Source organism: Neophocaena asiaeorientalis, unplaced genomic scaffold (genome assembly GCF_003031525.2).
Source record: "Neophocaena asiaeorientalis asiaeorientalis breed wild unplaced genomic scaffold, Neophocaena_asiaeorientalis_V1.1 scaffold126, whole genome shotgun sequence".
NCBI classification, from domain to species: domain Eukaryota; kingdom Metazoa; phylum Chordata; class Mammalia; order Artiodactyla; family Phocoenidae; genus Neophocaena; species Neophocaena asiaeorientalis.
The window spans coordinates 1,736,726-1,764,472 of NW_020174565.1; the positions used below are offsets into that span (position 1 = coordinate 1,736,726).

The 27,747-nt window shown below is 34.7% G+C and overlaps 1 protein-coding gene across 1 annotated transcript in view; it reads right to left on the reverse strand.

Moving 5' to 3' along the window:
• Positions 1 to 27,747, reverse strand: part of CCDC178 (coiled-coil domain containing 178) — a 350,545-nt gene that overhangs the window by 21,632 nt on the left and 301,166 nt on the right. Inside the window, exon 19 of the mRNA XM_024757945.1 lies at positions 13,870 to 14,004. Within this exon, the coding sequence (XP_024613713.1) occupies positions 13,870 to 14,004 (135 nt within the window). The remainder of the gene's footprint in view (positions 1 to 13,869; positions 14,005 to 27,747) is intronic.

Below are 27,747 nucleotides of genomic sequence, written 5' to 3' on the forward strand. Positions count from 1 at the left end.
AAAGGGAGTAGATAATTTAATTTCATGGAATCTTTTTTTTTTGGGGGGGGTGGGGTACGTGGGCCTCTCACTGTTGTGGCCTCTCCTGTTGCAGAGCACAGGCTCCGGACGCGCAGGCTCAGTGGCCATGGCTCACGGGCCCAGCCGCTCCACGGCATGTGGGATCTTCCCAGACCAGGGCACGAACCCGTGTACCCTGCATCGGCAGGCGGACTCTCAACCACTGCGCCACCAGGGAAGCCCAATTTCATGGAATTTAACATTGACAAATACTTTATTAACCTCCTGAATCTATATCACATTGATGTATGTGTGAAACGAATGTATTTCCATTTTGATATCAATATTTAAATTGAGGTTCTCCTTTGTTTATCTTCAAATGGAAGGAAGATAGGTAATGCAATTACCATTGTTGCCCAAAGACACCAATGGATGATGTCAGAGAGCAACATCCAAATATTTTGAGAGGCGAAAGGGTCAGAAGACCAATACCATATGTAACAAAACCAAAACAATTAAAGAGTAAAAGGTATGAACAGAGTAAGTGGAAGTCATTTTGAGGGAAACAGGAGTACAGCCTCTAGGGGCAATAAAGGAGCTCTTAGACACACTTAAACCAATCATTTGACAGCCATGTCAACACATGGAAAGAACAATGTTGACTTGGTTACATTAATGGTCAAGAAAAACTTGATTCATTTATTCTACATCTTTATTAGGATATCCCCAGGTGCTGTCCTAGGTTCTATATGGTAAAGGCTAAGTTTAGGTGCTAATTAAACAATAGAGACATTCCCTTAGTTGGGCCCACTGGAGATCTGGCCCTGATCCTTTTCTGACCTCTTTTTGTACTCTTCTTTACCCCAGCCCTATGATCTACCATACAGGTCCTCTAATTTTACCTGAAGGGAACTATTCAGCTTCATGCCCCTCAAACTGTCAATTCCACTACATGGGGTAATTTATTCTGTTCAAAATAGTTTCTACTTTTTTTAATAATTCAGTTTTCGACCCACATGATTAAAACTGTGTGACTTAATTTCCAAATATTGGGGGCATTTTTCAAGTATCTTTTAATGATTGATTTCTAATAACTCCATTGTGATCAGACAACTTTTCCTTTTTACTATTTTGATCCTTTTAAATTTATTAAGACTTGTTTTATGACTCAGTATATGGTCTGTATTTGGAAATGTTACTATGCACTTTAAAACAATGCATATTCCAGCTCTTGTTGAATGGAATGTTCTATAAATATCAATTAGGTCAAGTTGGTTGATAGCATTGTACAATTCTTCCATGTTCTTACTGATTTTCTGTCTGTATGTTCTATCAATTCCCAAAAGAGGAGCACTGAAATCACAAACTATGATTAGGCATCTTTTCACTTCTACTTTAAGTATTTGCCTTATTTGAAATTTTCTTATTACATGCATACACATTTATGATTGTTATATGTGCTTGATTCTTTCTCTTAATGAAATGACCTTCTTGATACCTGGTAACATTTCTAATTGTGAAGTTTAATTTATCTGATATTAATGTAGCCTCTCCAACTGTATTATGCTTGGTGTTGTATTGCATGTCTTTTTCCATCCTTATACTTTTAACCTATAGTGACTTCATATTTAAACTGTATTATTTACAGACAATTATATTTGTCTTGTATCTTTACCTAATGTACTATATCTGTTTTTTAATTAGGGTTTTTAGTCCATTTATATTTAATATAAATTTTAATATGGTTAGAATTAGGTTTATAGACGATATTTTTGCTGGATAGAGAATTCTGGGTTCATTTTTTTCTTTCAGCAGTTTAAACATATTCTTCTATGTCTTCTGTTCTCCATAGTTTCTGATAAGATGTTAGAAGTAATTTTTTATTTCCTTTTCTTTGGCTGATTTTAGATTTTATCTTTATCATTAATTTTATTTTTAGTTTTCAGACACTGACTACAATGTACTCAGGTATGACTTTTATGCATATATCTTTTGCGGGGTGGTTCTTTGAGATTATTTGGATCTGGAATTGATGTTTTCACCAAAATGACATTATTTTTATACTTTTTATGGTTTACATGCACCTGCCCCACACACTGGTAGCTGATAAGCTAAACTAACACCATGAGAAGAAACACATAAGAAGTACCTGCTGAAATTTTAGCACTTGGTTTGATAAATGAATGGTCAAGAATTATTTACTGAACATTCAATACATTCCTGGAATATCACACCTAAATTAGTCAGTCTGTTATTTGTGGCCTTGTTTAAGACCTTACTTTCTTTCTTGTCTTTCATTGTCTTCCTTTCAGATGATCTAATCTAGTAACAGACACAGAAAATTGCCACAGTATGGTGTTTAAGAGCAGGTACCCTGTAGCCAAACTGTGGGTTTAAATCCTGTCTCTTCTATTAGCTATGTTATCATGACCAAAATATATAACCTTTGTGTGCTTTCGTTTTCTCTTCCATAAAATGGGGAGACTATGATAGCACTAGGGTCCTTTGAGAATTAAATAAATTAATGTTAACCATATAACTAGTTATTCCCTAATATTTTGCATATCTACTGCTTCATTTCATTGCTGATATCACCTGTCCTGCATTTTTTTCTCTAATAGTATCAAATTAGTTGTCATTTTCCTTGTACACTATGCACTATGCTGTTTTATTCTCACACATTTCTGTTCTAGTCATTTACTCTTTCTATAACACCCTGCCTGCCTTTTGTTGATGTCCCATCACCTTTCAATATTTACTTTAGAAGTTACCCCTTTAGAAAACTGACCTTACAAAGCAGAAGACGTGCCTTTCTTCTTGCTGTCATACACAACATATTGTGTCTGCCACCTTTTTGAGATTACAAGCTCTTTGAAGACAAAGATTATATGTTCCACCTTTGGATTCTCAGTTTCTAGCAAAATACCTTCCACATAGTAGGAACCCATTCCTCCCACCATGTGTCTTGAAATTAACCAGTATTCAACTTAACTATAAATTGCTTAAGGTCAAAGAACATGAGGCATACTGTATGCATTATATTGGTATTCAATAAGTACAGAGTGAAATCAGTGTTTCAATATGTTATGGAAATTTATGGAATTCTAACAGCATACTTTCATCACAGCTAACAACATTCTCAATGCTGAAAAGCTGAAGGCATTTCCTCTAAGAGCAGGAATAAGACAAGGATGCCCACTCTCACCACATTTTTTTTTAACAACTTTATTGGAGGATAATTGCTTTACGATGGTGTGTTAGTTTCTGCTTTATAACAAAGTGAATCAGTTACACATATATATATATGTCTCCATATCTCTTCCCTCTTGCATCTCCCTCCCTCCCTCCCACCCTCCCTATCCCAACCCTCTAGGTGGTCACAAAGTACCGAGATGATCTCCCTGTGCTATACGGTTGCTTCCCACTAGCTATTTTACATTTGGTAGTGTATATATGTCCATGTCACTCTCTCACTTTGTCCCACCTTATCCCTCCCCCTCCCCGTATCTTCAAGTCCATTCTCTAGTAGGTCTGTGTCTTTATTCCCATCTTGCCCCTAGGTTCTTCAAGACCATTCTTTTTTTTAAGATTCCATATATGGTAGCATATGGTATTTGTTTTTCTCTTTCTGACTTACTTCACTCTGTATGACAGACTCTAGGTCCATCCACCTCACTACAAATAACTCAATTCCATTTTTTTTATGGCTGAGTAATATTCCGTTGTATATATGTGCCACATCTTCTTTATCCGTTCATCCGATGATGGACACTTACGTTGTTTCCATCTCCGGGCTATTGTAAATAGAGTTGCAATGAACATTTTGGTACATGACTCTTTTTGAATTATGGTTTTCTCAGGGTATATACCCAGTAGTGGGATTGCTGGGTCGTATGGTAGTTCTATTTGTAGTTTTTTAAGGAACCTCCATACTGTTCTCCATAGTGGCTGTATCAACTTACATTCCCACCAACAGTGCAAGAGGGTTCCCTTTTCTCCACACCCTCTCCAGCATTTATTGTTTGTAGATTTTTTGATGATGGCCATTCTCACCACTTTTATTCAACATAGTTTTGGAAGTCCTAGCCACAGCAATCACAGAAGAAAATGAAATAAAAGGAATCCAAATTGGAAAAGAAGTAAAATTGTCTCTGTTTGTAGATGACATGATATTATACATAAAAAATCCTAAAGATGCCACCAGAAAACTACTAGATCTCATCGATGAATTTGGTAATGTTGCAGGATACAAAATTAATATACAGAAATCTGTTGTGTGTCTATATACTAACAAGGAAATAGCAGAAAGAGAAATTAAGGAAACAATCCCATTTACCATCACATCAAAAAGAATAAAATATCTAAGAATAAACCTACCTAAGAAAGCAAAAGACCTGTACTCTGAAAACTATAAGATGTTGTTGAAAGAAATTGAAGATGACACAAACAGTTGGAAAGGTATAGCATGTTCTTGGACTGGAAGAATCAATATTGTTAAAATGACTATAAAACCCAAGGCAACTGATAGATTTAATGCAATCCCTATCAAATTACCAATGGCATTTTTCACAGAACTAGAAAAAAATTGTTTTTAATTGTATGGAAACAAAAAGATCCTGAATAGCCAAAGCAACTTGAGAAAGAAGAATGGAGCTACAGGAATCAGGCTCCCTGATTTCAGACTATACTACAAAGCTACATAATCAAAACAGTATGGTACTCGCACAAAAACAGACATATAGATCAATGGAGCAAGCTAGAAAGCCCAGAAATAAACCCATGCACCTATAGTGAATTAATCTACAACAAAGAAGAAAAGAATATTCAATGGAGAGAAGTTTCTTCAATAAGTGATGCTGGGAAAACTGGACAGCCACATGTAAAAAATGAAATTAGAACATTCTCTAACAGCATATACAAAAATAAACTCAAAATGGATTAAAGACCTAAATATAAGACCAGATACTATAAAACTCTCAGAGGAAAACACAGGCAGGACACTCTTTGACATAAATCACAATATTTTTTTTTTTTTGGATCGGCCTCCAAAAGCAAAGGAAACAAGCAAAAATAAACAAATGGAATCTAATTAAACATTTTTGCACGGCAAAGGAAACCATAAACAAAACAAAAAGACAACCTACGGAATGGGAGAAAATATTTGCAAATGATGTGACCGACAAGAGTTTATTTCCAAAATATACAAACAGCTCATACAACAACTTAGTAACAGAAAAATAGACAACCTAATCAAAAAATGGGCAGAAGATCTAATAGACTTTTCTCCAAAGAAGACACACAGATGGCCAACAGGCATATGAAAAGATGTTCAACATTGCTAATTATTAGAGAAATGCAAATCAAAACTATAATGAGGTATACCTACACTGGCCAGAATGGCCATCATCAAAAAGTCTACAAATAATAAATGCTGGAGAGGGTGTGGAGGGGAAGGAAATCTTCTACACTGTTGGTGGGAATGTAAATTGGTTCAGCCACTATGGAGAATAGTATGGAGGTTCCTTAAAAAACTAAAGAATAGAGTTGCCATATGATCCAGTGATCCCACTTCTGGGCATATATCCAGAGAAAACTGTAATTCAAAAAGATAATGCACCCCAATGTTCATAGCAGCACTGTTCACATTAGCCAAGACATGGAAGCAACCTAAATGTCCATCAACAGATGAATCGATAAAGAAGATGTGGTACATATACATGTGGAATATCACTCAGACATTAAAAAGAATGAAATAATGCCATTTGTACCAACATGGATGGACCTGGAGATTATCATACTAAGTGAAGTGAGTCAGACAGAGAAAGACAAATGTCATATGATATACCTCATATGTGGAATCTAAAATAATGACACAAATGAATTTATTTACAAAACAGAAATAGATTCACAGACATAGAAATTATGGTTACCAAAGAGGACAGGGTGGGATAAATTAGGAGTTCGGGATTAAAATATACATGCTACTATATATAAACTAGATAGCCAACAGGACATACTGTATAGTACAGGCAACTATACTCAATATGTTGTAATAATCTATAATGGAAAAGAATCTAAAAAAGAATATATATATGTGTGTGTCTGTGTGTGTGTGTGTGTGTGTGTGTGTGTGTGTATGTATAACTGAATCACCTTGCTGTATACCTGAAACTAACACAACATTGTAAATCAACTATATTTCAATAAAAATTGAAAAAAAACCCAAAAACAATGGTATACTTTTGACATAGAAAGATAATGAAACAATCCATCCCAAAGATAGGATAGAAGAAATGAACTTGTAAGTTCTCTTTCACCCACAATTTTCTGGTTCTGAATTGACCTTGGCAACAGGCATTTATTTCTTAGCTATAGTCAGCCTTGGATGAGGGTGGAATGCTGACTTTACATTTAACAGAAGATACTGGGTAAAATGTAGCTCATTTATCTGGGTGTTTTAACTTAGAACATTTAATTCTTTTTTTTATTTTATGTATTTATGCATACTTTAATAATTGAGGCAAGAATCATTAAAAGATTTGAAGTTAACCAAGCATTTTTTTTGTTACATTATATGACAAGGTGTGTTGTGTACCTATATGTAGTTTCTCAAATTCCCAAGAGTTTGAAATGATGTCAGACATGGAGTTGCAAGTTCTGAAGGTGGCAAGACTAGAAGGTATAAATGCTTCTGTGATTAACTGATTTAGGCAAATTTTGGCAAGAAGTTGTTGCCGTTTGGGGATCACCTTACAATAGTATCAGGGGGAGAAAAAAGAAGAAAGTGAGTTAATGTTGTAAACTGTTGACTGTGTACCGAGCATATTGCATACATCATCATCCGATTCTCACAGTGACCCTTGGGTATATGCTGTTTATACCTGTTCCACATCCCAGATGATACCACCAAACAAGCAAACAACTCACCAACCCACCCACCCTAAAACTCAAACTCTGGTATTCAAGCCATTAAGTTGATATTTTCAGTTCAACAAGGAGAGAGATTAAACAAGTAAAAATGTTTACCCTTTAAACTATTTTGAGCTATTTATTTCCACAAGTAATAAGGAAAAATGCACTGCTAAAATGCATTTTCATACCTCCCTTGTCATTTCATATGCCCCTTCCATATTTTATTTTGCTCCTTAGTACATAGCATCACTACAGCTTTAACTTGTTTACTGTCTTGTTTTCCCCATTGAAACGTAAGTTCATGAGGGTAAGAAATTTTGTCTGTTTTGTTATTATTGTATCTTTTCTCATGAAAATATTTTTATTTTTTGGTAGTCAAATTTAACAATATTTTCCTTAATGATTTTATTCCCTCATTTAAGAAGGTCTTTCTTACCTCAGTACTATTCAGTAGTCTGTATTTTAAAAAAAGATATTATAGATTTTTAATGCTTATTCTACAGTTTATATAAACATACACAATAATCTGTTTTCCTTTATCCCTTGAGTATTTACTTTTATCCCTCAGATAGCTGGGAAGTGAATAGTCCACCTTCATGATATACAATTTGACATCCTACTTTCATTGTATTCTAAATTCCAAATAATTGTGGGGCATTCCTGGATGCTCTATTTCAGGACATAGCCTCCGGCCTGCTGCCTGTTTTGTAAATGAAATCTTACTGGGACACAGTTCCATCTATTCATATACTATTCTCTAAGGCTGCTTTCCTACTACAAGGCAGAGTTGAGTAATTGCAACAGAGACTGAATGTCCCGCAAAACTTAAAATATTTACTATTTGACCCTTCAAAGAAAAAGTTTACCAACTGCTCTGTTGCATTTTAGAGATGTTTTGATCTGTTCCTGAATCAGTGTTATGCTGTTCTAATTTAATTAATATAGCTTCCTGATGTGTTTTGCTCTGCAACGGCATAAATTCCTCACTCCAGCACCAATATTTCTTTTTTAAAAATGTCAGAGCTATTCCTGTGGATTTTTGTCTTCCAAAGACACCTAGAATCACTTTCTCAAGCTTCATTGAAAAATCTTGTCTGGATTTTGAGTATGATTGTATTGAATTTGTGGATTTTTCAAATGTGAAATTAAAAAAAAATTGGCATGTTCCCAATGTGTATAATCTCCTCATCCATGAAAATGATATATATTTACTTTTATTTAGGTCTTTGCTTATATCGTTTTAGTATTGCTTAGAAGCTTTTCTGCAAAAGGACTAAGCTAACTTTTTGTTAGGTTTATTCTTAGGAACTCTATAATTCAGGCTGCCATTTAAAAGAACTGCCTTTTTGACTGTAATGCTTTTCCGGTTGATTCTCTTAGATTTTCTAAGAGAAACACCATATTATCAGACCATAATGATAGTTTTGCCCTTTTCCCACACAGTAGCTATACCTCTTATTTATTTTTCTTGACTTACTACTAAGGCTTCAGAGCAGTGATGCACAATAATGACTATAGCCAGGAATAGTTACTTTTGTCCTGATTTGAATAAAATGCTTCCAGTAATTTATCACTTAGTACATTTTATCAAGGGAGTTTTGTTCTAAATTTTTCATGACTTTTATTAGAGTAAGTGTATGTTACCTTGATAACTAATGTTTTTCAGCATATATTGAGTAATCATATATAATATTTCTCCTTTAACTTGTCATTACATTAAATTACATTAATATATTTTCTAAAGTTGAATTTCTCTGTGGTTGAATCAAAACTTCCAGGTTTTGTTATGTGATACCCTTTATTTTCTTTCATTTTTAAAAAGTTCAAGGAGATGTGCTAATATTGCCTGTTGTGATTGTTAATTTAAAAATTTTTCTCTGGTTTTCAATCAGTTCTTACTTTATATATTCTGAAGTTATGTTGTCATGTGCATTAAGTTCATGATTGATATGCCATAATTGGTTATATATTTTATCAATGTGAAATATCCATATTTGAGTGTATTAATTCTTTTTGCTTTCAAGTCTCTCTCTTTTTGAATTAGAACTTCTTATTCTTTTTATCTAAGCTCTTCATTCTGTTTCTATTTGTCTGAAGTACATATCTTCTAAATGAGATAGATTTTGCTTTTATGACCAATCTGTAAAACTGTTACTTTAAACTGTGTAATGAAACCATTTAGTTATTATGATTACTAATATGTTTGGACTTATTTTGTACATTTTTATACTCTTTCTGTCATCTTCCCTGCATTTTGAATTATTCAACTTTTTATGGCACTTTCTTTTCTCTAGTAGTTTGGGAGTGACAAATCTTATTTCTAGAACTTCTAGTAGATATTCTTACTACTGACAACTATTTTTTTTTTTTTTTTTCGGTACACGGGCCTCTCACTGTTGTGGCCTCTCATGTTGCGGAGCACAGGCTCCGGACACATAGGCTCAGCGGCCATGGCTCACGGGCCCAGCTGCTCTGCGGCATGTGGGATCTTCCCGGACCGGGGCATGAACCCGTGTCCCCTGCATCGGCAGGCGGACTCTCAACCACTGCGCCACCAAGGAAGCCCCTGACAACAATTTTAAAATACTTTCTACTACTATCTAGAGTTAATCAGTAAGGCTTAGCAATTTAATGCTATTCCTCAATCATAATATCTCTAAATGTATTTATTTTAAAAATCCAAATTTCTATCATCTCTTTTGTCTTTAAAGAGATCACATAGCTTCAGAGATTCTCTTTTATATCACATTATTAAGTGATTTTAGATTTTTATCCTGTGTTTTTTCTGGTTTCTTTTCATTTGTACAGTTTTCTTCCAGAAATAGGAAATTTGGGCTGCCCCTATAGGTACTGTGTGTGTGTGTGTGTGTGTGTGTGAGAAATGATTAAATACCTTACCTCTGTGCCATCAAAATTCCTGGCAAAGCTTTTTGTTTATTAACTACAAAACTGTGGGCACCAAGAGCTGTAGAGAGCCTTTGAGGTTATCACGTTCAATCTTAATAAACCAATTCACTTAATAATAAATTCACTCACCAATTATTTTTGAGTACTTATGTTTTGAGAACTATAGTTGGTGCCAGCGAGATAAAGATGAACAAATAAGACATGTTTTCCAACTGAGAAGGCTCACATTCTAGTGAGTGAAGAGGTACAGACACACATAGATGTTGTGTAAGGAGGTCAGGAGAGCATTCCAGGAGAAGCCCTGCCTGAGGAGGTGCTCTCTGGCTGACTCTTAGACCATTTGCTTTCCCTCAACCACTGCAGTAACGTCTGCTTGAGTATCAGCAGTGCACATCTGGACAGCATCACCTGTTAGAAAATGTATTCCTATTGAGCCCAAACCCACCTTCCAAACTCTTCCATCATTGGTCTAGATGTTGCCCTCTAGAGCTCATCAAGATATTCATGTGTTGACCTTCATTTGGTGGTCATTTAGATGTCTGGGACAAAGTCTTTTTCTTCTATAATTAAGCATTCTAAATTTTATATATTCCTCATCTCTCTTAAATTGCTGCTCTCAAGTAAATCAATATGGCCCTTAAACTATGCTTTCCAAATCTGTATAAAATACTGCAGATGTACTCAACTTTTGAAAAAAGTACAATGGGAGTATCATCTTTAACCAGAGAAAACACTTGTGCTTATGCAGGATAAGATCACATTAACATGCTGTAGCTGTATCACATTTTTTCACTTAAATGATGAGTTAACAATGAGTCTTTTTTCTAAATAAGATGCCAAAGAGGTATTAAATCTCACAGCATTAAATACATTAAAAATACAAAGAGAAAAATAAGGATGTTAAAATGAAATAATAGTACTTACTTTATAGGGGCTCGGATGTGAGGTTAGGACTGTCAAATATACTGTACATGGTCAGAGTCAAGAAGTCTTATGTGCTTGCTAGAGCTGGAACATGGCATTGGTTCTAAGTTTGTACAAGTTCACTTTGGCTTATATTAGAATTGCTGTGAACTAAAATCCCTACACAGATATTGATATAAATGGCTGCAAAGTTAAATATACTGATTCCTCATTCCAGAACATAGTTCATTTTATTGCTTCCTGCTTGATCATGTAATTCAAAAGCTTATCTGGCCCACCTGGTTTTATGCCATCTGCAGAGCTGCCAATTATGCTTTTTGATGGTCTGGCAAGGAATTCCTCCAAGCCCAAGGATGATACATACTGTCTCCTTTTTCTGCTCAACATTTATTTTGAATTGCTTTTTGCTCAATATCAGTTATATACCATTTACTTTTCAGAAGGTTCATCAGATGATTTTCTCATCAAATAGTTCACTAATATCTCATGGCATCATTATAATACTACCTTCAAAATATAAAACATTAGATTGCCCAAAGTGGACATGCTACTTAATCATAAACATAGAGAGCAACGGCATCTGGTTTGTTAAGCAATTTTTAGTCATGTTGAGAAAAACTGTAGAGATTGACGGCTGCAGACTCACTCTGCTAACATATTAAATCACTCTACCATGTTTTTCTTTTTCTTTTTTAATTAATTTTTATTTGAGTAGAGTTGATTTACAATGCCATGTTTTTCTTTTTAAAGACAGGATATAATAAGTAAAAACAATATGGGCATGGAATACTTTGAGATTCCCTTAGTGGCCTTGCTACCATACACCCTTAAAAACAGAACAAGCATTGAGCTAATTTCACTGATGGTATAAAGTCCCAAGGGAGTTTAGAATCCTCCAGGAGGGGGACCTTACCAACAAGTAGGAAGTGTTAGCTGCTGAAAATACCACTGTGGTATGGTGGTATGCACAGAGTACAGTAGGAGGTCAAGGAAGATCTAATTAATTCATCTGGTTGAGGAAGGTGGGTGAAGCACTCGGGAAGGATTTTGCAGAGGAGATGTTTGATTTGAGTCAGGTGTTCTTTAACAGGAAGGTAAGCAATAGTATTGCAGAAAGAGGGAAGAATATGAGCACAGGAGTGGAAGAAGGAGTTGAATAGAAGGTGTCATGATTAGTAGGAATTTTGGAGTGACTGCAACTGACTGAAGGAACTTGTGTGGATGGATGAAGCTGGGAAGGTTAGCAGGAGTTGGGCATTGTGTACCATGTTGAGGGGTTTGGACTTGACTTATCCCAGAGGATTTCACACGTTTCTATAGTTTTAGATTAAAAGCCAAAATTGAAATCTTCTAAATGGAAGGTCTCTCCAGTAGATAAGAAAAGAATCCACTAAGTTATGCTCCTCAAGTTCCCCAAATACGATCCAGCCTTGCTGCTGTATCTCTAGGTGTTGAATTTTTGATACTGTACTATCATTTCTACCCTTTCACTTCAGCTGGTATGTGAAAGCCATAAAAATAAGTAATTTAAAATCAAGTTTGGTAAAGAATTTCTAATGAAAAATTAGAATAAGGACTATTGAAGATTATGGATTGAGAATTCATTTTACCCATATTCAAATAGTTTCTATTGACGTTTTCAATATTTCAAAATATACCCTAATTCACAAAGAGAATTTATCATTTGAAAGATTTTTAAGAATGTTTACAGTTGGGCAAGAAATATAGGATTTTTCCAAGACAGTAATTAGAACATGAAGTTTACCTTTGAATATTTAAAAGTAAACCATGGGTTACAGCCACTCTAATTTTTAATGTACTAAATGCTAACAAACATTTCTAAGGAAAAAAATATGCTCCTGACTTCTAAAATACTTCAGTTATAGTTTATACTCAAGTTCACATATGAATTTCTATTAAACCTACATATTTTAAGCACTACCTTTTCAAAACTTAAAATTTCTCCTATTATTTAATTTTTTTTTATAATCCATTATCAACAGAATCCTTAAATAAATATACTTTATATAATATACTTTATTAGAGTATGTATATAAAGCATATAAAGTATTTGAACATATACTTGTTAAAGTGCATATATACTTTATATATGGGATATATATCTACATAGCTATATATATATACCCTCAGAAGAAAATAGCAAAAATAGCCACAAGTAAAAATGAAATTTGAAATAGCTTTGGAAGTGCTTTGCAACATCCTTTTTTTAATTGAGGTAAAAGCATCATGACGTGCACATGTAATTAAAATATTAAGAAAAGAATTTGGTTTGCTTAGTTTCAGCATGCATTGCTAATACCGCAAGTAATAAAAATTATGTTTTTTTATGGTGATATTATTTTTGTTTTTTTATAGAAGAGGTAGTTCTTTGTTTTTTTTTGATAGAACAGGTGATGGATGTTTTCCTTTGGGAGGTTATATTTTATACATATGTAACATTTCAAATAGCAAAATATTCATTTAAAAAAATGTAAGTAGTTTTCAAATAATAGTGTTCAAATAGTTAATATGGGTTTCTAAAATAGATTAGAGTCTTAAAATAAGGAAAACTGATCCATTAAAAGTTTTTACAGACACAAATAGTAAAATTTCACATGCATCTGGAACCACTGTTACATTCTCATCCCTAATTGCTCATTTTTAAAATAAAGTCATCTCCAAATCTGCTTGGGAGGAGGAGCCTCTTGCAAAAACAGAAGGGGAAAGAAAACAGTTAAATAAAATAAACATCAGTGTCATTTTCACTGAAGTAGATTTCACACAAAAGCAACACAAGGCAACTGCTGACAGTATCTTTTAAACAGCCGGATGACATCTACAAAGCCTGAAGACTGGAAAATATATACTTATACCAAATGTATTTATAAAAACCCGTTCTGAGGTTTGTGAGCAAGAAGTTCAGTCTCCCTTTTCCCCCAAAGTAGGTATGCATGGTGTATATGCTAACTTACTGAATTCATCTTTCATGCAATTCCAGTTTATTAAAGAGGTTAAAAATTTATAAAACTCTGATGGGATATGGTTTTAATGCTTCATCACACTACCCATCATTTGCTTTTCAATCTAGATCAGAATGATCTTTCCCACTTCCCTGCAATCACCTACCTGCACAGCTAATATTTTTTGAATACTCTCTTGAGAATCTATCTGGAGCTTGGCCAGCCTCATACGGCTGTAGAGGACCACCAGCTCGAAGTGCTTCTGCCACAACTTGTGTATCCTTCTTTGTAGCTGACAGAACTAAAGGGAAGAGGGAGGGGGAAAAAACACAAGTCAGAGTAGGAGAGGAAATTAATGGCAGTGTTCAAGAAGAATGATGGAGAGAAATATAGAAAGCAGTCAATAGCCCATTCTGCACTGTACGGGCCTGACAGGAATTTCACAGTCTCTTGATTTTTCAGCCCACTCATGCGCATTCATCAGAAACCAGTCACATCTGGCCGCCAGGATGGGGGGTTAATTTTCTCTAAATGCCTCAGCAGTTTTGTTCTAGCTGAGGCAAACTCTGTGACTGCAAAGCTGATGAGTAAAATATTTCTACTTCACCCAGTTTAACTCAAAACCGATAGCCTCGGGACATATTGAACCTTTCTTTAAAAAATAATCTTTTGAAGCTTTTTTGAATGGCACATCAGGTCAAGCCAAAGTTTAAAAATGCAACTTTGAGACTTTGATGGACACCATCGCTTCTTTTTTCCCCATAAACCCTTACCAGGGTTTGGCAATGTGTGCTTTAGAGCATGAAAAAACTAAAGAGAATTAACTTAGCCACCAACTGCTGAGGGAGAACAATAACAGGGAAGAACTTTCCAGCTCAAACTCCCTATTAATCCACCTCCCTCTGACTATGCGACATAGGAATATCTTACTGCACTAAAGTACAGTGGACATGACGTTTAGAAGTGACACTTTAAATATGGAATCTAAACACAGAAAGAAAGATTTCTCCTGTGAGAAATTTCTCTATCTTTTGGAACTTTAATCTAAAACCAACCAAACAAACAAAAAACACAGTAGAAGTGTTACCAAGGCAATATACATTTGTACTTCAACAGTTAGCATAGCTGTACCATACGGAATTGTTATAATTAGGTTATTTTCAAAGAAATAAGCTTCATAAAAATTAACGGAAAAAACATATTAAAAACTTTTTCCCATAATATATTCTGTTACTGAAACCGCTTTTATTTTTTGGTAGTTGTTTATGTTGATTTCTTTTTAGCTGTATTTTGCAGAATGAAAAGATAAACACCAAAAAATTTCAGATCAAATATTTCTTCGTAACAGAATAAAAACATGTCACATTAGAAAGGCTATTTTATGTTCTACTTATTGTTTTGGGTACTGGTTACATTTAAGAGATCCTTTGCAAAACTTCATCAAACAGTGCACATGTGACTTGTGAACTCTTCTGTATGCATATGTCAATAAACAGTTTACTTAAAAGTAACCATTTTTAAAATAGCTACCTGGTGTTGCAAGTGAATTGTTTACCATCATTATCTTCATTATGCATTGAAATGAGCAACACATAGGTATCAATGTAAACACACAGAGAAATAAAGCCTCTATCCTTGGTTAATTGGTTAACTTAGGATGAAAAAATAACCTTGAAACTATAGATATTTCAGCTAACTAAATGCCGAAATATATTACCTGAAATTAGTTTATGGGCATTTCAGATAATTTAGGATAATGAATTAAACAGTAAATCACTTTTTGAAGAGGAAAATCTGTCAACATTTTTTTCTGTAATATTTATTTAAATAAAATATTTTAATAATTTTAATATAATATTTAAAAAATTTCTGCCAGCTCTGACAGCCAATAGGGGGAGGGTGTGCTGTATCTTGACATATTCATTAAGACACTAGAACACTTTACTCAAAGCATTATATTTTTATTATGATATACACAAATATGACAAAAGGCAAATGAGAGGAAGATGAGTTCTAGTAGAATTCCTAAAAGTGAAGATAATTTTTTTTACAAGTGGACATTCTTCAATGTGTGGAAGGTTTCACAAGTGGGAGCTCATCAAACAAAGTGAATTGGATGATAATATTTCCCACACCCACATCTTAAATGAGGAGAAACTGCTGTACACAGTAAGTCAATTTTATTCACTTTTCTGTGTTCTAGCTTGAGGTAGCCACAAAGGCCTTAAATTAGTTCATATATAAGTGTTAACTGAAGCTACTTAAGAAAAGTTCCTAACGTATTAACTAAGAAAGAGTAATATCTCAAAAAACTTTAAAAAAATCTATAGCTAATAAGCCTCTAGAAAAAGACAAACCAGGAAAGAGAATAACTGAAGGCATTCTTAAAGAGAAGAATCAGAATCCAATAAAAGTCACATGTACACGTATACAGATGCACATTAAAGACAATAAGATGATCAACAATATATATGGGAAAATACTTAAGAACCCAGGAGTACAGTTAATTTAAGAGTTGGTCATGAAGACAACTCTCTTAGGAAAGTGGTTATGATAAAAGCCCAATTATAAGATGTCAGGAGATAGTGATCACTCAATAAGTACTTATTGATATTAACTCAATAAAGTGAACTGGTAAAATTTTAGTGTCAAAAGTGAAGAAGTGAATAAGACGTTCAGGAACTTACGAATTAATGGAAGAAGAGAAAAATAAACCAAGTAAATGCAAGACTCATAAAAATATAGAAAGGGAAAATTAAAGAGAGAGAGAGAGTTAAGTTATGAGTGGAAAAATCCTTCAACTGGATGCCGAATTTAGGTTGGAACCAAAGTAACTGAAGTGGTTTTTGATCTCTTCGACTTCAATTAGTCCAGTGTTTCTGGAATGAAACATTCCAATGATTACATTCCTGAAGCATAATCATTTCCTGGAACGATTACATTCCTGCCCCTCTCACTCAGATTTTAGGGAAGGTGAGGTGGGATGAGGAAGGATGTGGTAGAGAAACAAAAAAGGACAGAGACAGCTCACCCTTCCCCCTCCCCATATCCTCAAGTCCGTTCTCTAGTAGGTCTGTGTCTTTATTCCTGTCTTACCCTTAGGTTCTTCATGACATTTTTTTCCCCTTAAATTCCATATATATGTGTTAGCATACGGTATTTGTCTTTCTCTTTCTGACTTACTTCACTCTGTATCACAGAGCGAGAGAGAGGCATGGACATATATACACTACCAAACGTAAGGTAGATAGCTAGTGGGAAGCAGCCGCATAGCACAGGGAGATCAGCTCGGTGCTTTGTGACCACCTGGAGGGGTGGGATAGGGAGGGTGGGAGGGAGGGAGACACAAGAGGGAAGAGATATGGGAACATATGTATATGTATAACTGATTCACTTTGTTATAAAGCAGAAACTAACACACCATTGTAAAGCAATTATACCCCAATAAAGAAGTTAAAAAAAAAAAAAAAAGGACAGAGAGGGACATCAACACACTGGGTGGGAGGTTAGCAAGGGCATTCCTTGCCCTGTATTCAGAAGTAAGAATGGAATTGAGAGCCATTGGAATTGAGACGAACTGGGCTGGGCTTAGCCCCAGGCAAGTATTTCAAGAATTTTGGAAGAGAATGGAATATTCTCATAGAAATCAAAGGAGGAGCAATGTTAGAGCAGGAGGAGTCATTTTGGAAAAAGATCCCCAACTTCACTGCCCTCCATTTTGTAAACAAAAAGAGGAAATGAGGATCTTCCTCACTTCAGGAAAGTGGAATCAGGAAACAGCTGGTATGTACTCTGAGCCATTTAAAATGGCAAAAAGGGAGGAAGAGTTTTCTGACAATGGTTTCTGACTGGTTTGAATTTGTAGCACACTTGGTAAGCTTGGTTCTAATACTTGCTTTGTGAGCTCTTTGCTGAAGGAAGCCCAAAGATGGAATTCATTGATACTTATTTTGAGATAACGATCGCTACGTACGTACTTATTCATGAAGAGGAAAACTAGTCAATGTCCATTTTGACATGGTGTATTGAGATACAGCTGGCGATCTTGTGTCAGTGTGAGCATTATATATAATGTACACTTGTGAGCACTGCATACAATGTACAGTATATGTTTCCACATTTGGTAAAAATACCTTCTGATTAAATTTGATTAGGCTCTTGAAATTTATTAACATTTTAAAGCTTGATACGCTTTGACAGTAAAACAGAATAAATGAATATTGTCACAAGAATGAGAGAGTCTCCATTTTCTTGTTTTAATACACTATATTATATGGATTCTGTCTTTAATTGAAGTTACTTTGCTGACATAAATTCATGACATCTGCTAACTCCTATGTATCACAGAAACCTGGCTTTAATATTAAATGTTATAATGCATATATTACAACACACAAAACCTCTAATTAAATGGGTTTACATGCGTGTAAAAACACAATATGCTAAGAATAAAATAACACTATTTGATATTCCAGTTACAGGTTTCAAAATAATTAGGACTAGCCATAATCAAGTCAGCAGCAAAATATCATCTTATACCATTCTCATGTTCTTAGCATAGAGTTAGAAATTTCAAAGCGCCACCTTTTCAGGTATTTTCCAGGGCTAGGCTGGAGCATAAAATGGTCTTGTTTTCATTATGGAGGACAAGAGAATAAAGTAAAGCCTTTCTATGCCTAACCCAAAGGGGACAGTTGGAACACACTGTGAAAACAGTGAAGTAGTGTTGAAGTATTTGTTATTTAATGTCAGAGAAAACAAAGTATACATAAGTGTGATTTTAAAAATATGCCCTCAGATTATTTGATAATTCTTCCCTTTAAGAAATTAAGCAGAATTCTCTTTCCTTTGAGTATGGGCTGGCCTTAGTGACTCTCTTGTACTGAACCGAATATGGCAGAAGATACTGTGCTACTTCCAAGAAACACACACACACACACACACACACACACAGAGCTGTGGCTTCTTGAGAAAGTGAATGTTTATCGGTGTAAGCTGCTACGTTTTGGCACAATTTGTTATGCAAAAATAGTTAACAATAGGTTCTTACATCTATGTTCATCAGTGATATTGGTCTGTAGTTTTCTTTCTTTGTGACATCTTTGTCTGGTTTTGGTATCAGGGTGATGGTGGCTTCGTAGAATGAGTTTGGGAGTGTTCCTCCCTCTGCTATATTTTGGAAGAGTTTGAGAAGGACAGGTGTTAGCTCTTCTCTAAATGTTTGATAGAATTCACCTGTGAAGCCATCTGGTCCTGGGCTTTTGTTTGTTGGAAGATTTTTAATCACAGTTTCAATTTAAGTGCTTGTGATTGGTCTAACAATAGGTTCTTAACTCTCCTTCTCTTCTTTCTCTTTGCCTAGCAAGGAAATAATTTACCATCCGTATTTTCTGAGTGCAAAGTAAAAGTACTCTCCTAATTTGCTGCTTGGTTTAAGACTGAAACTAATTTATTAGTAATAAGAGGTTGATTAATAACTACTTATTTTTTTATAAAGTACTTTTTAAAAAAATTAATTAGTTTATTTTTGGCTGTGTTGGGTCTTTGTTGCTGTGCGTGGGTTTTCTCTAGTTGCAGCGAGTGGGGGCTGTTCTTCATTGAGGTGGGCAGGCTTCTTATCACAGTGGCTTCTCTTGTTGTGAAGCATGGGCTCTAGGCATGTGGGCTTCAGTAGTTGCGGTTCATGAGCTCAGTAGTTGTGGCTCGCGGGCTCTAGAGCACAGGCTCAGTAGTTGTGGTGCATGGGCTTAATTGCTCCGTGGCATGTGGGATCTTCCCGGACCAGGGCTCAAATCCGTGTCCCCTGCATTAGCAGGTAGATTCTTAACCACTGCGCCACCAGGGAAGTGCCAATAAATACTTATTGATTGATGGAATGGTTTGTATCATCCAGGAGTTCATTATTTTAATTGAAGACAGTACAGAGGAACTATAATTTAATAATCCCAGAAATTTAAAAATGTTTCATTATCCACAAATATTTTCATGTACTACATCAATATAGTAAAGAAAAAAAATCATTCCCAAAAGATGTTGATATGAATCAACACTGAACAAAAACAATCAACAATGAAAAACTCATCGTGGCAAACTAGCAAGGAACAGAGAAAATTTCTTTAACCTGATAAAGGGTATAAACCAAAAACTTCCAACAAACAGTTTATGAAGTAGAGATACTTTGGAAACATTCCCATGAATGTCAAGGAAAAATAAGTAAGGATATCAGGAATCAATACCTCTGTTTAAAATTTTACTGGCCAAAGCAATAAGAAAATAAAAGAAAAAAGGATAGGTATAAGAGGAAGAATATCTACAGAGAAAATTTAAGAAACTCTACAAACCAATAATAGGAGGTAATGAGAGTTTAGGAACATTTTTGCTGCAAGAGTAGCAGTGAAAAAAATCAGTTACATTAAAAAAAATTAGTTATAACCAAATTTGAATTGTAATTTAAAAATCCCATTCATAATCACAATGTAAAATGTAAGATACCTAGGTTTTAATCTATTAAAGAATATGTAGGTTTTATAGAAAAAATTAAAAAACATTTTTGAAAAATATAAAATAAGGACTGAATAAATGGAGAGATATAACATGTCCACATACTGGAAGAGAGGATCATGGTCAGGCACATCAACTTTTCACAAAGTAGTCTACAATCTCATTGGGGCTCATGAAACTTGACCTAAAATTCATACGGAAGAACAAAGGACTGGGAACACCTAAGACAATTGTGAGATAGGAGAATAAGCTCAAGGAATTTGCCATGCCATATTATAAAACTTGTCACAAAGCTGTAGGAACCAAGAGCAATATCAGCATTGGAAGGGATAAACAATGGTTGATCAGAAAAGAGAGCTGAACAACACATACACTCGTATAAAATACAGAAATTTGAAATATGACAAAGATAGCATTTAAATCAGTGGAGAAAGGATGGCATAATTGGTTTACCCTATATAAGGATCCAACACAAAATTAGATCCTTAACTCATGATATACACTAATAAAAACAAGGTAGATTAAAATAAGGAAAGCTAAACTTTAAGATTTTTGTATGAAACTATGACAGACTAATAACTTTATGACTTTCAGAAGGGGAAGGATTTTTTAAACTAAATATTAAAATAATAAATTCTAATGGAAAGAATTGACAAATTTAATTACATTCAAATTTTTTAAAAAACTTAAACTTAGACTAACAAAATAAGCCACAGGCTTAGAGAAAATATTAATAACACAGCTGACAAGGATTAATTTCTTTAACATAGAAAGAGCCCCTAGAAATCAATAAAAGAAACAATACAAACGCACCAGAAAAATGGGCAAATGATACAAATAGGCAATACACCGAAAAGGAGAGTTATTTGGTCTATAAACACTTGAAAACATGTTCCACCTCTAGTGGAGTACAAATATATATACCTCACACTCATCAGATTGGCAATTATTAAAAAAAAAACAGCAGTCCACACCAATTGTTGGTAAAGATGTGAAAAAACCCTGAACATTCATATACTGTTCAAATTTGTTTATAATTTGATACAAAGACTTTAAAGAGCAATTTGCCATTACATATTGAAGTTGCAGGCATATTTTTCCTTTGATCCAGAAATCATACTTAAATCTACAAATTCTAGAACAGTGGTTCTCAAGACCAGAAGGATCAGTATCACCCCAGAGCTTGTTAGGAAAACAGCCATTCAGACCCACTGAATTAGAAATTTCTGGCGCCCAGCAATTGGTGTTTTAACAAGCTCTACAAGTGATGTAACACATGCTGAAGTCTGAGAGATATTCCTTTTGAAACAGTCATAATATGTTCTCAAGGAAACAAATTAATGTTCATTTATAGCATTACTTGCAGTAATGAAAATTTGGAAACAATCTGTCTACACATGGGTAATGAAAAAATATATTGTGGCATGTTCCTACCCTAAATCCTGACATTTAAAATAAATATACTAAAATTGCAAGTGATATATATAGTAAAACACTTACATAAATAAAAAGAAAACTAATAGTTATTTTAAATTAATTACTATATAAGCATAGTATTAAAAACACAGATGAAATGATAAACACTAAGAAAAAGGCTAGTGGCTAACTCTGAGAAAGAAGGAGGAAAAGAATATTAGGAACAGGCAAATAGAGGGTTTTGAGTGCATCTATCTATACTGGTTTAATCATCCAAAGCAAATATGTCAAATGTCAAGATTTACAAAACTGGTAAAGGTACACAAAAATTTGTCATTAGTCTTTATGTCATTTGTCATTAACACTTATAGCTTACACATAACTCTGTAACTTACTGTATATTTAATTGTTTCATTAAAAAAAAGCCCACAGGCTAAGCTGACATCTCTGTAAGAAAGGTATCCTCTATATATTATGACTTGGAATTGCTTTTAGATAATTTATTATAATCTGGGTTTTTAAAAAAGTATCCTGTTACATTTGACCATCTGCTAACATATAAGAGTTTTGTTTTTATTTCATAATACAAGATTTTTGTTATGTATCTCCTAGACGTGATCTTACCCATAATAAAAGAACTACCCAAAATATTTGAGTTTACATCAATAAGGAAAGTATTACTACTTCTAGACACTTCATAAATTGCTAAAAATTTTGGTGTTTTTCTCCACACTGCTCACATATTTAATACAGTTGTTGAAGAGTAACCTTATAACTTATTTCCTACTAAATTAGAAGATGTACATACACTATTTTCATGAGAATTTGAATTTGCTAGAATTAGAGGAGGATTGGTGGTACATCCATTTGAAAAAGTATAAGGATACATAAACTGATTAACGGCGCTTTGGAGAAAGTCAAATTAGTCCTCAGACAACTGACTTTTTGTGTGTGTGATTTAAATTTTCTAAAATTATCAAATCATGAGATCGGCTTCCTAATAAGAATGGCAATAACATTTTCATGTCAGCCACGTTGATATCATGAAGACACTTTGTTAAGTGAAAGTTTTAAAAGGCAAAACAGATATTAACAACATATTAATCTAAATAAACAGAATTTTTTGTAAGCTTATACATACATTGTATGTTACTGTGTTGGAACAATAGTAGACTAGTGTGTTTTTTCTTTAAGAAGATTCCTTAAATTGCTCTCTGTGCATTACAGAACATAAATATCATTGCAAACATGCTTTAGATAAAATTAACTCATTTTTAGAGACATATGGTGCCAAAGATTAACTCCCCAAAGACATAATTTAACTGGCTTTTGCAATTTAGGAACCCTGCAAAAAAGGAAGGGAACATTTCAAGGAAATGAGAAATGTCCTTATAATGAATTTCTGCTTATAAGAATCAGACATAACAACAGTCTTTTTAATTAAAATACAAATACCATATGTATAGTTATCTGAAAAGGAACTATAAATTGTTTTGCCAGGAAACAAAGACCAGTCAGTACTGAAAACACAGAAGTTCCTTGAAATACAAAGGTAATACTTGGCAGGACCAATAACTCATGGACAGCAAAGTTCTTTATCTATGAATAATGATTTGTCCATTATTGGACATGTTTTCAATGCAACTGCTGAAGATTTGACTATATGAGACAGATCTTTAAACAATACCTCACTTATACTTTTTGGAAGAAAAATATCCTTATAAAAACTGGATGGTAGTTTAAAAGAACACAGAATTTTTCTGCATACACAAGAAAAATCCATTAGATGCACCATTCAAACAGGAAATTAATAGAATCACTGCAATAAACAACCCTCATCAATGCAACATGTAGGACAAATATGAGAGGTGTGGAACATTCCACATTCTTGAAGCAAAAATCAATTCCCAATACACTGGGGTGGGAACTGGGCGTGAGGGTGTGGTGCTGGCGATGTGTGACATTTGTTAGAGGTTACCAGATTTCTGAAGGAAGTATCTGTGTATGCATGGATTAACTCACCACAGGTATCTGAAAATTTCATAGTACATCTGATGTGACTGCTAGTGAGCTTGAGAATTTCATAGGTGAGAAACCTGCAGCCTAAGAATAGAAATATTAGGAAGATTTTTTACTGTGGGAGAAAATTAAAGGATTTCAGATAATCTCCTTGTGTTTCTTACCTATAAACATAGTCAAACAGTCCAACTGTAGAAGCAGCTCTAAGAAAAAATGATGTGTATTTGACAAAGAAGAGAAAAAAATCCTATATTCCGCAGATTTGCATTTGTACCTTAGGTAATCCAATTAAAATCATACTTAAAGCTTTGACAAAGCATGATAAAGGAAATAACAGTATTTTCCTATAGGAACATATTTTAGGTGATTAATAGGAACAGACATATAGTCATACATTTGCACGAGACTATTAAAATAATGATTATAATTTCTGACCTGCCTGTTATAAGGTTCCACATACTGAAAGCATACTGCCTTTTTCTATTTCTGACAGATAAATAAAACTGATAAGCAAAGATATGTGCATGCAATTTTAATGCAACAGACTGATGTGAAGTGCAGCTCACAAGGCAAATAGCATAAGCCCTATCAGTTCTGTTTATTGTAATAAACCAAACAATGGCAATTACAAACTACTCCACAGATTTTTGGCATGGCAGGAATGACAGATCTACAAAACCCAGTTAATACTGATCTTTTTAGAGTTTTCAGTTACCAAGCGGCACATGTACAATACACAAATCTCAAAAGTAATGAGATATTTCTTTATTATCAAATCTGTTCCACAGACTGGTGTTAAAGATCACGTAGCTCATTTCTGGAAATCTCTTTGTCAACTGCTTAGGTATACTTAAGAAAAATAAAACATGCATTCCCAAATCTGGAGCTACTCTATACTCTAATTATAAAGGGCTACTCTATTACTCTAATTATATAAATAATAATACATTTCAAGATTCTGTATTTGGAACTCTGCTAATACATTAAAAACTCTGATGACATGAGAGAAAACAAGCTGATCCATAACAGACACTGCTTTTACCATTTGTTCTAGGGTTCTGTCTGTTGTTTTTTTTTTTTTTTTCCTTGCTTTCTTTTCTTCTGAGCTGTGTGCTAGCAGGGTCTTGGTGTTCTGGCCAGGTGTCGGGTCTGAGCCTCTGAGGATACTGGACCACCAGAAACCTCCTGGACCCACATAATACTGATTGGCAAGAGCTCTCCCAGAGATCTTCGTTTCAACACTAAGACCCAGCTCCACCCCATGGCCAGTAAGCTCCAGAGCTGGATGCTCAATGCCAAATTACTAGCAAGTCAGGAACACAACCTCATCCATTAGCAGGGAAGCTTTCTAAAGTCATACTAAGTTCACATACACCCCAAAACACACCACCAGATGTGGCCTTGCCCACCAGAAGGAAAAGATACAGCCCCAGCCACCAGAACACAGGCACCAGTCCCCTCCACCAGGAAGCCTAACAAGCCACAGAACCAACCCCACCCACTGGGGGCAGACACCAAAAATAATGGGAACTACAAACCTGCAGCCTGCGAAAAAGAGATCCCAATCACAGTAAGTTAAATAAAATGAGAAACCAGAGGAATATGCAGCAGATGAAGAAGCAAGGTAAAAACCCACAGACAAACAAATGAAGAGGAAATAGGCAGTCTACCTGAAAAAGAATTCAGAGTGATGATAGTAAAGATGATCCAAAATTTCAGAAATAGAATGGAGAAAATATAAGAAACGTTTAACAAGGACCTAGAAGAACTTAAGAGCAAACAAACAATGATGAACAACACTATGAATGAAATAAAAAATACTCTAGAAGGAATCAATAGCAGAATAACTGAGGCAGAAGAACAGATAAGTAACCTGGAAGATAAAATAGTGGAAATAACTGCTGCAGAGCAGAATAAAGATAAAAGAATGAAAAAAATTGAGGCCAGCCTCAGAGACATCTGGGACAACATTAAATGCACCAACATTCGAATTATAGGGGTCCCAGAAGAAGAAGAGAGAAAGAAGGGGACTGAGAAATATTTGAAGAGATTATAGTTAAAAACTTCCCTAATATGGGAAAGGAAACAGTCAAGCAAGTCCAGGAAGCACATAGAGTCCCAAATAGGATAAATCCAAGGAGAAACATGCCAAGACACATATTAAGCAAATTACTAAAAAATAAATACAAAGAAAACATATTAAAAGCAGCAAGGGAAAAACAACAAATAACATACAAGGGAATCCCCATAAGGTTAACAGCTGATCTTTCAGCAGAAACTTTCCAAGCCAGAAGGGAGTGGCAGGACATATTTAAAGTGATAAAAGGGCAAAACCTACAACCAAGATTACTCTACCCAGCAAGGATCTCATTCAAATTCGACGGAGAAATTAAAACCTTTACAGACAAGCAAAAGCTTAGAGAATTCAGAACCACCAAACCAGCATTACAACAAATGCTAAAGGAACTTCACTAGGCAGGAAACACAAGACAAGGAAGAGACCTACAATAACAAGCCCAAAAGAATTAATAAAAAGGTAATAGGAACATACATACCGATAATTACCTTAAATGTAAATGCATTAAATGCTCCAACCAAAAGACATAGACTGGCTGAATGGATACAAAAACAAGACCCCTATATATGTGGTCTACAAGAGACCCACTTCAGACCTTGGGACACATACAGACTGAAAGTGAGGGGATGGAAAAAGATATTCCATGCCAATGGAAATCAAAAGGTAGCTGGAGTAGCAATATTCATATCAGACAAAATAGACTTTAAAATAAAGACTATTACAGGAGACAAAGAAGGACACTACATAATGATCAAAGGATCAACCAAGAAGAAGATATAACAATTGTAAATATTTATGCATGCAATATAGGAGCACCTCAATACATAAGGTAAATGCTAACAGCCATAAAAGGGGAAATCGACAGTAACACAATTATAGTAGGGGACTTTAACACCTCACTTTCACCAACGGACAGATCATCCAAAATGAAAATAAATAAGGAAACACAAGCTTTAAATGACACATTAAACAAGATGGACTTAATTGATATTTAAAGATACAGCCCCAGCCACCAGAACACAGGCACCAGTCCCCTCCACCAGGAAGCCTAACAAGCCACAGAACCAACCCCACCCACTGGGGGCAGACACCAAAAATAATGGGAACTACAAACCTGCAGCCTGCGAAAAAGAGATCCCAATCACAGTAAGTTAAATAAAATGAGAAACCAGAGGAATATGCAGCAGATGAAGAAGCAAGGTAAAAACCCACAGACAAACAAATGAAGAGGAAATAGGCAGTCTACCTGAAAAAGAATTCAGAGTGATGATAGTAAAGATGATCCAAAATTTCAGAAATAGAATGGAGAAAATATAAGAAACGTTTAACAAGGACCTAGAAGAACTTAAGAGCAAACAAACAATGATGAACAACACTATGAATGAAATAAAAAATACTCTAGAAGGAATCAATAGCAGAATAACTGAGGCAGAAGAACAGATAAGTAACCTGGAAGATAAAATAGTGGAAATAACTGCTGCAGAGCAGAATAAAGATAAAAGAATGAAAAGAATTGAGGCCAGCCTCAGAGACATCTGGGACAACATTAAATGCACCAACATTCGAATTATAGGGGTCCCAGAAGAAGAAGAGAGAAAGAAGGGGACTGAGAAATATTTGAAGAGATTATAGTTAAAAACTTCCCTAATATGGGAAAGGAAACAGTCAAGCAAGTCCAGGAAGCACATAGAGTCCCAAATAGGATAAATCCAAGGAGAAACATGCCAAGACACATATTAAGCAAATTACTAAAAAATAAATACAAAGAAAACATATTAAAAGCAGCAAGGGAAAAACAACAAATAACATACAAGGGAATCCCCATAAGGTTAACAGCTGATCTTTCAGCAGAAACTTTCCAAGCCAGAAGGGAGTGGCAGGACATATTTAAAGTGATAAAAGGGCAAAACCTACAACCAAGATTACTCTACCCAGCAAGGATCTCATTCAAATTCGACGGAGAAATTAAAACCTTTACAGACAAGCAAAAGCTAAGAGAATTCAGAACCACCAAACCAGCATTACAACAAA